Source organism: Panulirus ornatus, chromosome 16, assembly GCF_036320965.1.
Source record: "Panulirus ornatus isolate Po-2019 chromosome 16, ASM3632096v1, whole genome shotgun sequence".
In the NCBI taxonomy this organism is placed as follows: Eukaryota; Metazoa; Arthropoda; class Malacostraca; order Decapoda; family Palinuridae; genus Panulirus; species Panulirus ornatus.
Genome location: NC_092239.1, coordinates 40,477,714 through 40,492,170, shown reverse-complemented (window position 1 = coordinate 40,492,170; position 14,457 = coordinate 40,477,714). Strand labels below are relative to the sequence as shown.

Sequence of the window (14,457 nt, the reverse complement as noted above, 5' to 3'; positions counted from 1 at the left end):
TACATGGGGTGTTCAGTGTTCTAAATGGGAATGGTGAAGAGCTTATAGATTTATGTGCTGAAAAAGGCCTGGTGATTGGGAATACCTGGTTCAAAAAGAAAGATATACATAAGTATACATATGTAAGTAGGAGAGATGGTCAGAGAGCGTTATTGGATTAAGTGTCAATTGATAGGCGCGCAAAAGAGACTCTTTTGGATGTTAATGTGCTGAGAGGTGCAACAGGAGGGATGTCTGATCATTATCTTGTGGAGGTGAAGGTGAAGATTTGTTGAGGTTTTCAGAAAAGAAGAGAGAATGTTGGGGTGAATAAAGTGGTGAGAGTAAGTGAGCTTGGGAAGGAGACTTGTGTGAGGAAGTACCAGGAGAGACTGAGTACAGAAAAAGGTGAGAACAAAGGAGGTAAGGGGAGTAGGGGAGGAATGGGATGTATTTAAGGAAGCAGTGATGGCTTGCGCAAAAGATGCTTGTGGCATGAGAAGCGTGGGAGGTGGGCAGATTAGAAAGGGTACCGAGTGGTGGGATGAAGAAGTAAGATTATTAGTGAAAAAGAAGAAAGAGGCATTTGGATGATTTTTGCAGGGAAATAATGCAAATGACTGGGAGATGTATAAAAGAAAGAGGCAGGAAGTCAAGAGAAAGGTGCAAGAGGTGAAAAAGAGGGCAAATGAGAGTTGGGGTGAGAGAGTATCATTAAATTTTAGGGAGAATAAAAAGATGTTTTGGAAGGAGGTAAATAAAGTGCGTAAGACAAGGGAGCAAATGGGAACTTCAGTGAAGGGGGCAAATGGGGAGGTGATAACAAGTGGTGGTGATGTGAGAAGGAGATGGAGTGAGTATTTTGAAGGTTTGTTGAATGTGTTTGATGATAGGTGGCAGATATAGGGTGTTTTGGTCGAGGTGGTGTGCAAAGTGAGAGGGTTAGCGAAAATGATTTGGTAAACAGAGAAGAGGTAGTAAAAGCTTTGTGGAAGGTGAAAGTTGGCAAGGCAATGGGTATGGATGGTATTGCAGTGGAATTTATCAAAAAAAGGGGGTGCCTGTATTGTTGACTGTTTGGTAAGGTTATTTCATGTATATATCATTCATGGTGAGGTGCCTGAGGATTGGCGGAATGCTTGCATAGTGCCATTGTACAAAGGCAAAGGGGATAAAAATGAGTGCTCAAAATACAGAGGTATAAGTTTGTTGAGTATTCCTGGGAAATTATATGGGAGGGTATTGATTGAGAAGGTGAGGGCATGTACAGAGCATCAGACTGGGGAAGAGCAGTGTGGTTTCAGAAGTGGAAGAGGATGTGTGGATCAGGTGTTTGCTTTGAAGAATGTATGTGAGAAATACTTAGAAAAGCAAATGGATTTGTATGTAGCATTTATGGATCTGGAGAAGGCATATGATAGAGTTGATAGAGATGCTCTGTGGAAGGTATTAAGAATATATGGTGTGGGAGGCACGTTGTTAGAAGCAGTGAAAAGTTTTTATCGAGGATGTAAGGCATGGGTACGTGTAGGAAGAGAGGAAAGTGATTGGTTCTCAGTGAATGTAGGTTTGCGGCAGGGGTGTGTGATGTCTCCATGGTTGTTTAATTTGTTTATGGATGGGGTTGTTAGGGAGGTGAATGCAAGAGCTTTGGAAAGAGGGGCAAGTATGCAGTCTGTTGTGGATGAGAGAGCTTGGGGAGTCAGTTATTGTTCACTGATGATACAGCGCTGGAGGCTGATTCATGTGAGAAACTGCAGAAGCTGGTGACAGTTTGGTAAAGTGTGAGAAAGAAGAAAGCTGAGAGTAAATGTGAATAAGAGCAAGGTTATTAGGTACAGTAGGGTTGAGGGACAAGTCAATTGGGAGGTAAGTTTGAATGGAGAAAAACTGGAGGAAGTGAAGTGTTATAGATATCTTGGAGTGGATTTGGCAGCGGATGGAACCATGGAAGTGGAAGTGAATCATAGGGTGGGGGATGGGGTAAAACTTCTGGGAGCGTTGAAAAATGTGTGGAAGTCGAGAACATTATCTTGGAAAGCAAAAACGGGTATGTTTGAAGGAATAGTGGTTCCAACAATATTATATGGTTGCGAGGCGTGGGCTATGGATAGAGTTGTGCAGAGGAGGGTGGATGTGCTGGAAATGAGATGTTTTAGGACAACATGTGATGTGAGGCGGTTTGATTGATTAAGTAATGATAGGGTAAGAGAGATGTGTGGTAATAATAAGAGTGTGGTTGAGAGGGCAGAAGAGGGTGTTTTGAAATGGTTTGGTCACATGGAGAGAATGAGTGAGGAAAGATTGACCAAGAGGATATATGTGTCAGAGGTGGAGGGAACGAGAAGTGGGAGACCAAATTGGAGGTGGAAAGATGGAGTGAAAAAGATTTTGAGTGATTGGGGCCTGAACATGCAGGAGGGTGAAAGGCGTGCAAGGAATAGAGTGAATTGAAATGATGTGGTATACTGGGGTCGATGTGCTGTCAGCAGATTGAACCAGGGCATGTGAAGCGTCTGGGTTAAACCATGGAAAGTTTTGTGGGGCCTGGATGTGGAAAGGGAGCTGTGGTTTTGGTTCATTATTACATGACAGCTAAAGACTGAGTGTGAACGAATGTGGCCTTTGTTGTCCTTTCCTTGCGCTACCTCACGCACATGAGGGGGAAGGGGGTTGTTATTTCATGTGTGGCAAGGTGGCGATGGAGAGAGAATAAAGGCAGGCAGTATGAATTATGTACATATGTATATATTACATAATATTATATATATATATAATATATATTTTATATATAATATATATATATATATATATATATTATATATATATATATGTCTATGTGGTTTCAGAAGTGGTGAGGATGTGTGGATCAGGTGTTTGCTTTGAACAATGTATGTGAGAAAATACTTAAAAAAGCAATGGATTTGTATGTAGCATTTATGGATCTGGAGAAGGCATATGATAGAGTTGATAGAGATGCTCTGTGGAAGGTATTAAGAATATATGGTGTGGGAGGCACGTTGTTAGAAGCAGTGAAAAGTTTTTATCGAGGATGTAAGGCATGTGTACGTGTAGGAAGAGAGGAAAGTGATTGGTTCTCAGTGAATGTAGGTTTGCGGCAGGGGTGTGTGATGTCTCCATGGTTGTTTAATTTGTTTATGGATGGGGTTGTTAGGGAGGTGAATGCAAGAGCTTTGGAAAGAGGGGCAAGTATGCAGTCTGTTGTGGATGAGAGAGCTTGGGGAGTCAGTTATTGTTCACTGATGATACAGCGCTGGAGGCTGATTCATGTGAGAAACTGCAGAAGCTGGTGACAGTTTGGTAAAGTGTGAGAAAGAAGAAAGCTGAGAGTAAATGTGAATAAGAGCAAGGTTATTAGGTACAGTAGGGTTGAGGGACAAGTCAATTGGGAGGTAAGTTTGAATGGAGAAAAACTGGAGGAAGTGAAGTGTTATAGATATCTTGGAGTGGATTTGGCAGCGGATGGAACCATGGAAGTGGAAGTGAATCATAGGGTGGGGGATGGGGTAAAACTTCTGGGAGCGTTGAAAAATGTGTGGAAGTCGAGAACATTATCTTGGAAAGCAAAAACGGGTATGTTTGAAGGAATAGTGGTTCCAACAATATTATATGGTTGCGAGGCGTGGGCTATGGATAGAGTTGTGCAGAGGAGGGTGGATGTGCTGGAAATGAGATGTTTTAGGACAACATGTGATGTGAGGCGGTTTGATTGATTAAGTAATGATAGGGTAAGAGAGATGTGTGGTAATAATAAGAGTGTGGTTGAGAGGGCAGAAGAGGGTGTTTTGAAATGGTTTGGTCACATGGAGAGAATGAGTGAGGAAAGATTGACCAAGAGGATATATGTGTCAGAGGTGGAGGGAACGAGAAGTGGGAGACCAAATTGGAGGTGGAAAGATGGAGTGAAAAAGATTTTGAGTGATTGGGGCCTGAACATGCAGGAGGGTGAAAGGCGTGCAAGGAATAGAGTGAATTGAAATGATGTGGTATACTGGGGTCGATGTGCTGTCAGCAGATTGAACCAGGGCATGTGAAGCGTCTGGGTTAAACCATGGAAAGTTTTGTGGGGCCTGGATGTGGAAAGGGAGCTGTGGTTTTGGTTCATTATTACATGACAGCTAAAGACTGAGTGTGAACGAATGTGGCCTTTGTTGTCCTTTCCTTGCGCTACCTCACGCACATGAGGGGGAAGGGGGTTGTTATTTTATGTGTGGCAAGGTGGCGATGAGAGAGAATAAAGGCAGGCAGTATGAATTATGTACATATGTATATATATACATACATATATATATATATATATATATATATATATATATATATATATATATATATATATATATATATATATATATATGTCTATGTGGTTTCAGAAGTGGTAGAGGATGTGTGGATCAGGTGTTTGCTTTGAACAATGTATGTGAGAAATACTTAGAAAAGCAAATGGATTTGTATGTAGCATTTATGGATCTGGAGAAGGCATATGATAGAGTTGATAGAGATGCTCTGTGGAAGGTATTAAGAATATATGGTGTGGGAGGCAAGTTGTTAGAAGCAGTGAAAAGTTTTTATTGAGGATGCAAGGCATGTGTACGTGTAGGAAGAGAGGAAAGTGATTGGTTCTCAGTGAATGTAGGTTTGCAGCAGGGGTGTGTGATGTCTCCATGGTTGTTTAATTTGTTTTTGGATGGGGCTGTTAGGGAGGTGAATGCAAGAGTTTTGGAAAGAGGGGCAAGTATGAAGTCTGTTGTGGATGAGAGAGCTTGGGAAGTGAGTCAGTTGTTGTTCGCTGATGATACAGCGCTGGTGGCTGATTCATGTGAGAAACTGCAGAAGCTGGTGACTGACTTTGGTAAAGTGTGTGAAAGAAGAAAGTTAAGAGTAAATGTGAATAAGAGTAAGGTTATTAGGTACAGTAGGGTTGAGGATCAAGTCAATTGGGAGGTAAGTTTGAATGGAGAAAAACTGGAGGAAGTAAAGTGTTTTAGATATCTGGGAGTGGATCTGGCAGCGGATGGAACCATGGAAGCGGAAGTGAATCATAGGGTGGGGGAGGGGGCGAAAATCCTGGGAGCCTTGAAGAATGTGTGGAAGTCGAGAACATTATCTCGGAAAGCAAAAATGGGTATGTTTAAAGGAATAGTGGTTCCAACAATGTTGTATGGTTGCGAGGCATGGGCTATGGATAGAGTTGTGCACAGGTGGGTGGATGTGCTGGAAATGAGATGTTTGAGGACAATGTGTGGTGTGAGGTGGTTTGATCGAGTAAGTAACGTAAGGGTAAGAGAGATGTGTGGAAATAAAAAGAGCGTGGTTGAGAGAGCAGAAGAGGGTGTTTTGAAATGGTTTGGGCACATGGAGAGAATAAGTGAGGAAAGGTTGACCAAGAGGATATATGTGTCGGAGGTGGAGGGAACGATGAGAAGTGGGAGACCAAATTGGAGGTGGAAAGATGGAGTGAAAAAGATTTTGTGTGATCGGGGCCTGAACATGCAGGAGGGTGAAAGGAGGGCAAGGAATAGAGTGAATTGGATCGATGTGGTATACCGGGGTTGGCGTGCTGTCAGTGGATTGAATCAGGGCATGTGGAGCGTCTGGGGTGAACCATGGAAAGCTGTGTAGGTATGTATATTTGCGTGTGTGGACGTGTATGTATATACATGTGTATGGGGGTGGGTTGGGCCATTTCTTTCGTCTGTTTCCTTGCGCTACCTCGCAAACGCGGGAGACAGCGACAAAGTAAAAAAAAAAAAAAAAGTCTATGTGTGTATATATATGTATACGTTGAGATGTAAAGGTATGTATATTTGCATATGTGGACGTGTATGTATATACATGTGTATGTGGGTGGGTTGGGCCATTCTTTCATCTGTTTTCTTGCGCTACCTCTCTAATGCGGGAGACTGTATGTGAGAAATACTTAGAAAAGCAAATGGATTTGTATGTAGCATTTATGGATCTGGAGAAGGCATATGATAGAGATGATAGAGATGCTCTGTGGAAGGTATTAAGAATATATGGTGTGGGAGGCAAGTTGTTAGAAGCAGTGAATAGTTTTTATCAAGGATGTAAGGCATGTGTACATGTAGGAAGAGAGGAAAGTGACTGGTTCTCAGTGAATGTAGGTTTGTGGCAGGGGTTTGTGATGTCTCCATGGTTGTTTAATTTATTCATGGATGGGGTTGTTAGGGAGGTGAATGCAAGAGGTTTGGAAAGAGGGGCAAGTATGCAGTCTGTTGGGGATGAGAGAGCTTGGGAAGTGAGTCAGTTGTTGTTCGCTGATGATACAGGGCTGGTGGCTGATTCATGTGAGAAACTGCAGAAGCTGGTGACTGAGTTTGGTAATGTGTGTGAAAGAAGAAAGCTGAGAGTAAATGTGAACGAGAGCAAGTGATGTATAGGTATGTATATTTGTGTGTGTCGACGTGTATGTATGTACATGTGTATGTGGGTGGGTCGGGCCATTCTTTCGTCTGTTTCCTTGCACTACCTCGCTAATGCAGGAGACAGCGATAAAGCAAAATATATAAATAAATAATATGTATATATATTTATTAATTTGCTTTGTCGCTGTCTCCCGCATTAGCGAGGTAGCGCAAGGAAACAGACGAAAGAATGGCCCGACCCACCCACATACACATGTATATACATACACACCCACACACGCGAAAATATACATACCTATACATCTCATCATATACATATATATATACACACACACAGACATATACATATATACACATGTACATAATTCATACAGTCTGCCTTTATTCATTCCCATCGCCACCCTACTACACATGAAATAACAACCTCCCCCCCCTGCATGTGCACAAGGTACCGCTAGGAAAAGACAACAAAGGCCACATTCATTCACACTCAGTCTCAAGCTGCCATGTAATAATGCACCGAAACCACAGCTCCCTTTCAAAATCCAGGCCCCACAGAACTTTCCATGGTTTACCCCAGATGCTTCACATGCCCTGGTTCAATCCATTGACAGCACGTTGGCCCCGGAATACCACATCATTCCAATTCACTCTATTCCTTGCACGCCTTTCATCCTCCTGCATGTTCAGACCCCAATCACTCAAAATCTTTTTCACTCCATCTTCCCATCTCCAATTTGGTCTCCCACTTCTCCTCGTTCCCTCCACCTCTGACACATATATCCTCTTGGTCAATCCTTCCTCACTCATTCTCTCCATGTGACCAAACCATTTCAAAACACCCTCTTCTGCTCTCTCAACCACACTCTTTTTATTACCACACATCTCTCTTACCCTATTATTACTTACTCGATCAAACCACCTCACACCACAAATTGTTCTCAAACATCTCATTTCCAGCACAGCCACCCTCCTCCACACAACTCTATCCATAGCCCATGCCTCGTAACCATATAACATTGTTGGAACCACTATTCCTTCAAACATACCCATTTTTGCTTTCCGAGATAATGTTCTCGACTTCCACATATTCTTCAACACTCCCATAACTTTCACCCCTTCCCCCACCCTATGATTCACTTCCGCTTCCATGGTTCCATCCGCTGCCAAATCCACTCCCAGATATCTAAAACACTTCACTTCCTCCAGTGTTTCTCCATTCAAACTTAATTCCCAATTAAATTGTCCCTCAACCCTACTGTACCTAACAACCTTGCTCTTATTCACATTTACTCTCAGCTTTCTTCTTTAACTCACTTTACCAACCTCAGTCACCAACAGTTTCTCACATGAATCAGCCACCAGTGCTGTATCATCAGCAAACAACAACTGACTCACTTCCCAAGCTCTCTCATCCACAACAGACTGCATACTTGCCCCTCTTTCCAAAACTCTTGCATTCACCTCCCTAACAACCCCATCCATAAACAAATTAAACAACCATGGAGACATCACACACCCCTGCCGCAAACCTACATTCACTGAGAACCAATCACTTTCCTCTCTTCCTACACGTACCCATGCCTTACATCCTTGATAAAAACTTTTCACTGCTTCTAACAACTTGCCTCCCACACCATATATTCTTAATACCTTCCACAGAGCATCTCTATCATCTCTATCATATGCCTTCTCTAGATCCATAAATGCTACATACAAATCCATTTGCTTTTCTAAGCATTTCTCACATACATTCTTCAAAGCAAACACCTGATCCACACATCCTCTACCACTTCTGAAACCACACTGCTCTTCCCCAATCTGATGCTCTGTACATGCCTTCACCCTCTCAATCAATACCCTCCCATAAATTTCCCAGGAATACTCAACAAACTTTTTTTTTTTTTTTCATACTATTCGCTATTTCCCGCGATAGCGAGGTAGCGTTAAGAACAGAGGACTGGGCCTTTGAGGGAATATCCTCACCTGGACCTCTTCTCTGTTCCTTCTTTTGGAAAATTAAAAAAAACAAACAAACTTATACCTCTGTAATTTGAGCACTCACTTTTATCCCCTTTGCCTTTGTACAATCACTATGCAAGCATTCTGCCAATCCTCAGGCATCTCACCATGAGTCTTACATACATTAAATAACCTTACCAATCAGTCAACAATACAGTCACCCCCTTTTTTATTAAATTCCACTGCAATACCATCCAAACCTGCTGCCTTGCCGGCTTTCATCTTACGCAGAGATTTTACTACCTCTTCTCTATCAAATCATTTTCCCTAACCCTCTCATTTTGCACACCACCTCGACCAAAACACCCTATATCTGCCACTCTATCATCAAACACATTCAACAAACCTTCAAAATACTCATTCCACCTCCTTCTCACATCACCACCACTTGTTATCATCTCCCCATTAGCCCCTTTCACTGATTTTCCTATTTGTTCCCTTGTCTTACACACTTTATTTACCTCCTTCCAAAACATCTTTTTATTCTCCCTAAAATTTAATGATACTCTCTCACCCCAACTCTCATTTGCCCTCTTTTTCACCTCTTGCACCTTTCTCTTGACCTCCTGCCTGTTTCTTTTATACATCTCCCAGTCATTTGTATTAATTCCCAGCAAAAATCGTCCAAATGCCTCTCTCTTCTCTTTCACTAATAATCTTACTTCTTCATCCCACCACTCACTACCCTTTCTAATCTGCCCACCTTCCACGCTTCTCATGCCACAAGTATCTTTTGCACAAGCCATCATTGTTTCCCTGCTTCACTGCTTATGGATTGTGGACTGCTAATAACAGACTAAATTCGAAGACTTTATATCAGTCTTTCTCTCGAGGGAAGGATTTAAAGGGCAAACCCATCAAAAATAATATGATGGTCTTTTGTATCAGATTAACTGTACGGACTGTAAAGGGAATGAAACCCTCAGATAACCAAGTAAAACTCTTGGGGAAAGCAGACAGAGGTAACTGAAACTGTCTGTCCTTAAGAAGGAGACTGCATGAACACCTTACTGAACCATCTTTTCCTTGACCATTACTGATGACATCAAATTGGTCCTATGAACAGTTCCCAAACTTTTAACCACTGATATCGTCTAACATACAGTAATAGGGATCCATTTATGAAAAAAAAACAAGAAAAAGCAATAACAATTTAACAGATGATTATAATGTAGAATAACCAAAGCAAATATACACACTTTTTTCAGATTTAAACGCTGGAAGACTCTACAAGCCTTAACAAATATTTCATAAGTCCCATCTCATTCACAGAAAGTAAACCAGACTTTTTGGAAGTAGCCCTCCAATAGAAATACTGTTATGTGTGAACAGGATTCTGCTGACTTTAAAAGGTGGTCTGTTGTTTGTCCATGTAGAGTTCATTTTCACATTTTACTTTCTTATGTAAAAGTCAACAAGGTACTGGCAAAAGCATGCCCCAATGGCATCTTGGATAAAAGACAATTATAAGATGACAGAATGCATCAAGGATTAGTCTGAACTCCTTAGGAGTTTACAGACTTGATTCTTAAAGATAGAAAGGTATAGAAAGAGGGAAAGACAACAGACAAAAGTGAATTTCACAGCAGTAATGAATGAGGAAACAAGATATCATCATGGTCGGTCCTCATGTGGCGGCTGGTCTCTTTGCTGAAACTATGGTAACTAGACACACATCACAGATCCAAGACATATGGTTTAAGGCACATGCTTCACAACTCACAAGAACAGTAACTGAACTAAAACTTGTTAAACTGTGAGATGAAAGCAACACTAACTACAATGGGCAGACAGGGATCGTTAAAGGGATGTAATAGCAACAGACCTAATAAGACTGAAGACTTTTGATTTCAATCTTGCTGGGAGAGAGCTCAATGAGCTACTCCAGATAAGCAAACACACTAATTTAGCTATCTATACCCCCAGCTTCAGTGTGAGAAAATGAGTTTAGGAGTAAGGAGGGGGGAGGAAAACAAGTTTCAGTGAGTAAAAAGGAATGATTGACATATGAATGATTAGGGTAGGAGGCTGAAGAAAAATTTCTTAGGGAGAGAGTGAAGAGGGTTGTTCATAAAACAGAACTCCACCACCATGGAATGACTTGAAAAAAACAAAAAACTCTCCACCAAAGAATAGAGGGAAGCAGAAAAGCCAATAAATGGCAACTTAGTAAGTAAAGACTTGTGCTACTCCTATCAAATACTTTAGAGATGTCAATCTATTTCTATCTCTATCTCTGACACCTGTTCCAAACTGAAACTCCCTCAAGGGGGTGGCTATGGCAATAGATTCTCCTTAACTTGTGAACTCCAGTGCTGTTTCCACTGGTCAACAAAATTTCAACTTTTTTGTTCCACAAATTAAAATTGATGGACTTTATACATTGAATTTGAATCTGTTTTTTTTATTTTTCTACCAGGCATGGTTTTTATGTGGCAGAGCAATTGAATTTTACAATAAATGTATCTTACTCATTCATAAATAAGGTTGGTATCACACTTAAAAAGCTTTCCTCTAAAATGTAGAAGAGTAAGATTTCCACCTATATTTAGCCTCAGGAACATCCCTCCTTAAGTGTCCAGCAGAAATCTGCCAATATAGAGGGCCTCCACTTTCCTTGGTACCACTTTTCCATGTTCAAAATGTCCTGGTGAATGCTTTCATCATCCTCATCACTGATTGCCCAAAGACTTTCCAGGAAAAAGTCTAAATGCAAGTCCAAAAAGTGAATTTTTAAACTCATATTGCACCCCAGAGCTTTATATGAAGTCAATAGATCTTTTACAACACCACAGTAGTTTTCTGATCTGTGATTCCCCCAAAAATCTTTGCAAACTCCCTTACATGACAACCATGCAGTTTCATAAACTTCACTTAGCTCTTCATTGAACTTTTCATCTTGAAGCAGTTCCCTGATGTGTGGTCCTATAAAAACACATCCCTTGATTTCCATGGCCAATTTTATCCATACCTTTGACGAAGTCCTTCATCTACCCGAGCGTTATGTGCAAAGGAGGCACATGAATTTTCTCTGGGTCAACAAGAAGAGGACTGATGACATTCATCTTCATTGGAGTCAGTGATGTTTGTTTTCGCCACACTTTCTTTACATGATTTTTCTTGTCCCAGCTGTCTCACTCACAGAGGAAACAACAGAACTTTATGTAACCAAGTTGCAATCCAAGTGAAACCTTTAGGTCACCATACATATTCCAATTAAAGTCTCTATACTCAATTCTTTTCCAAAAGAAGCTTCATGTTTTCATACTATTTCTTCATGGTAACTGCATGAGCCAGAGAAATGGATGGGAACCTATTTCCGTTGTGGAGTAGAGCCACTTTGAAGTTTCCTTTTGATAAGTCAATAAACAAGCGCCACTCATTTGTTATATTCATGGCCAAGTGCTTCCATAACAGAATGAACATCATTGCAAAACACCAGACCATCTTCAAGGGAGAAAAAATCTTTGAAAATGACATGACATTCATGATAAATACAAACTTTAGTTTCACTCAGGAGAAGATTCCAGCCTGTTTACCTGGAACGCAAAAGTTCAGCCTGCTTCTTGACTCAGCAAATGTGGTTCACCTGAAGAACAGCTTGCTTCAAATGTTGGATCTATATTGTCCTCTACCTGGTCTACTTTCTCATTACCAGACTCATCGTCACTCAGTGTCATGTATCTTGGAGGTTCTGGCACAGGTAAATTCTGACAAAGAGGTACTGGCCTCATAGCAGATGCTAGTAAATTGGGATATCCAACAGCATGCTCGGATTTGGTGTTATACCATTTACATTTGTCAGGTAGACGTATTAATCTGAAGCGTGATCTTTGGGTTCTTTCTAAACCATAGGAATGGCGAAAGGCATATGGCATAGACATTTTGCCCATGCTGTGAGAAGCTTGACACATGTGACAACAAATGTGGGAGGCCTAACTTTATCAATGAGGGGTGAGACAGAACGTTTTTATGATATGAATGTCAATTCACCGCAGGTGTAGCAAAGAATTCGGACTATTTACACAGTTTCTCGGCATTATAATGGTGGATGGGTCATCAGCACAACACTTGAATACACAAAAGCACAATCTGTCAACAGAGAGGAAAAGACACTATTTACACATCGAGTTCTAGCCTGCAACTGACAGAGAACTGCTATTCAGGAGTGGGCACTGTAAGAATGTCCCAACATTTCCAGTCATGTTTCTGTAGGCTGCTGGTGACTAATTCATCTAGGCTTGTGCTTTCAAAAAGAAGCTATTGCACTTCACAAACAATGAAAATAGCTATATTTGTTAAACGTTTTGTTTCAAATGCTCCATAGAGCTCTGGTCCATATATACTGTATGTAATGATATGTGAGTATGCTGAAACAAAAAACTATGGGTCATAGAGAAATTCTGAAAACATATTTGGAGTCAGAGCGCAAAAATACATAAGAAACATATATTTTGCCATGGGACAAAATCTTTGTTGACCAGTGTTCTTAACCTTTAGTGCTTCACCCTTAACTGCCCATTGCCAGAGGGCATCTCTTGTGCTGTGTTTGCAGAGACTCCTACCTAATGTTTCTATTGAACACTTCTACCTAATGCTCCTGCCTAATGTCCCAACCAACTACTTCCACCTAATACTTCTAGCTAATGCTCCTGCCTAAATATTCCTACCAACTACTTCTATCTATTGCTCTTACCATTTTACTAAAAGGCAGTGCAGTTTGAACCATGAAGTTGTATCAGTGCTCTGAGAGAAAGAAATGACATTGTTTAAAAAAATGAGAGACAGTTTTGAAGATTCTGGAGATGATAAAAATGAGACCAATGGGGCAACAGTTAGATGTGGAGTGGTTTAATGCTTCCAAGTAAAAAAGGATAATCTTGTTTTTTTTAAAGACAGCAAACAGGTATGCAAGGATTGAAATTAGCTCAGAAGCAAGCTTCTTTAGTACAAAAAAGAGTTACAACATCCAATCCATATGCTGTGTTTACCAGTAACTGTGAATGAATTTGGAAGACCTTGTAAGAAGAAAGTATGGAAAAGTGCATACATTAAGTAGAAGGTTATAAGGTGGATGATGGTTCATTATAAAAAGATCAATAATTATCTACAGTGCCAGTATTTCCTATGATTAAGGTCAATATCATCCAAGTAAATTGTTAGGCAAAAGAAACACTTCCATGACGGCTTTGGAGTGAAACATCAATACAGAGAGAAAAGAACTTTTATGAAACAGCAACCCTTTCACCTTTTACTTCCATGAGTAACTAAACCTGATCAGTTGACATTGATAAATCCTTTCAACCTTTTAACAAAAAATCTTTTAAAAGTCATACTAAATACATTACACTAACTTTTTGCTGGTGTCACGAACAGCTAGAGATGTACTGCTTGCCAAGTCTAATAACCCAATGGCTGGCTTTGTAACTGTTCCCACCATGCCCTTTGCAAACCCTGAAATGAAGCCCTGCAAAGTCCAAAGTTAAAGTTCATTACTGAATCACTCTATTACCAGTAATAAGGCAGTTTTATACGTCACATTTAAAATGTATTTGTAAGATTAACAATAATCTATGTAAGGATGATAAAAGGCTTTATCTAAATACAGAATCAGTAACTCACAGGAATGCCCTCTTGTGTTGCTCCAGTGTATGTTTGTGAGACAATACTAGTGAGCCCACCATACAGTCCCAGGCCAAAGCCTTGCAAACCGGCAACTAAATGTTCAGTTCCATTTGTTGTCTGTAGAGTACGTAATCTCTGCCGGTATTCCTCATGCTTCTCATCCATTGTGACGTGGCCCACAGCATCTGACAGTGACCCTATAATATATCAAAATTAGTCCAACTTAAGTATATTGTATTCACCAAATGATTCAGTATAAGAAAAAGTATTACTTGTGTCAGTAAAAAGATGAAAGAGGAAAAAACTAATCCTGAAAAATACACTGAAAGATACTTGTACACCCATGAAAAGAACAAGAAAAAATTCAGAAAAACACAGTGAAAGATTAGGGGAAAGGAGCCTTTACAAAGTGGTAAAATTATGGTAA

The 14,457-nt window shown here is 40.5% G+C and overlaps 1 protein-coding gene across 1 annotated transcript in view; it reads right to left on the bottom strand.

Moving 5' to 3' along the window:
• Vps13D (vacuolar protein sorting 13D) overlaps positions 1–14,457 on the bottom strand; it is a 772,012-nt gene that overhangs the window by 49,262 nt on the left and 708,293 nt on the right. The window contains exons 67-68 of the mRNA XM_071670877.1: positions 14,028–14,227; positions 13,760–13,872 (exon numbers count right to left, since the gene is read on the bottom strand). Of these exons, the coding sequence (XP_071526978.1) occupies positions 13,760–13,872; positions 14,028–14,227 (313 nt within the window). The remainder of the gene's footprint in view (positions 1–13,759; positions 13,873–14,027; positions 14,228–14,457) is intronic.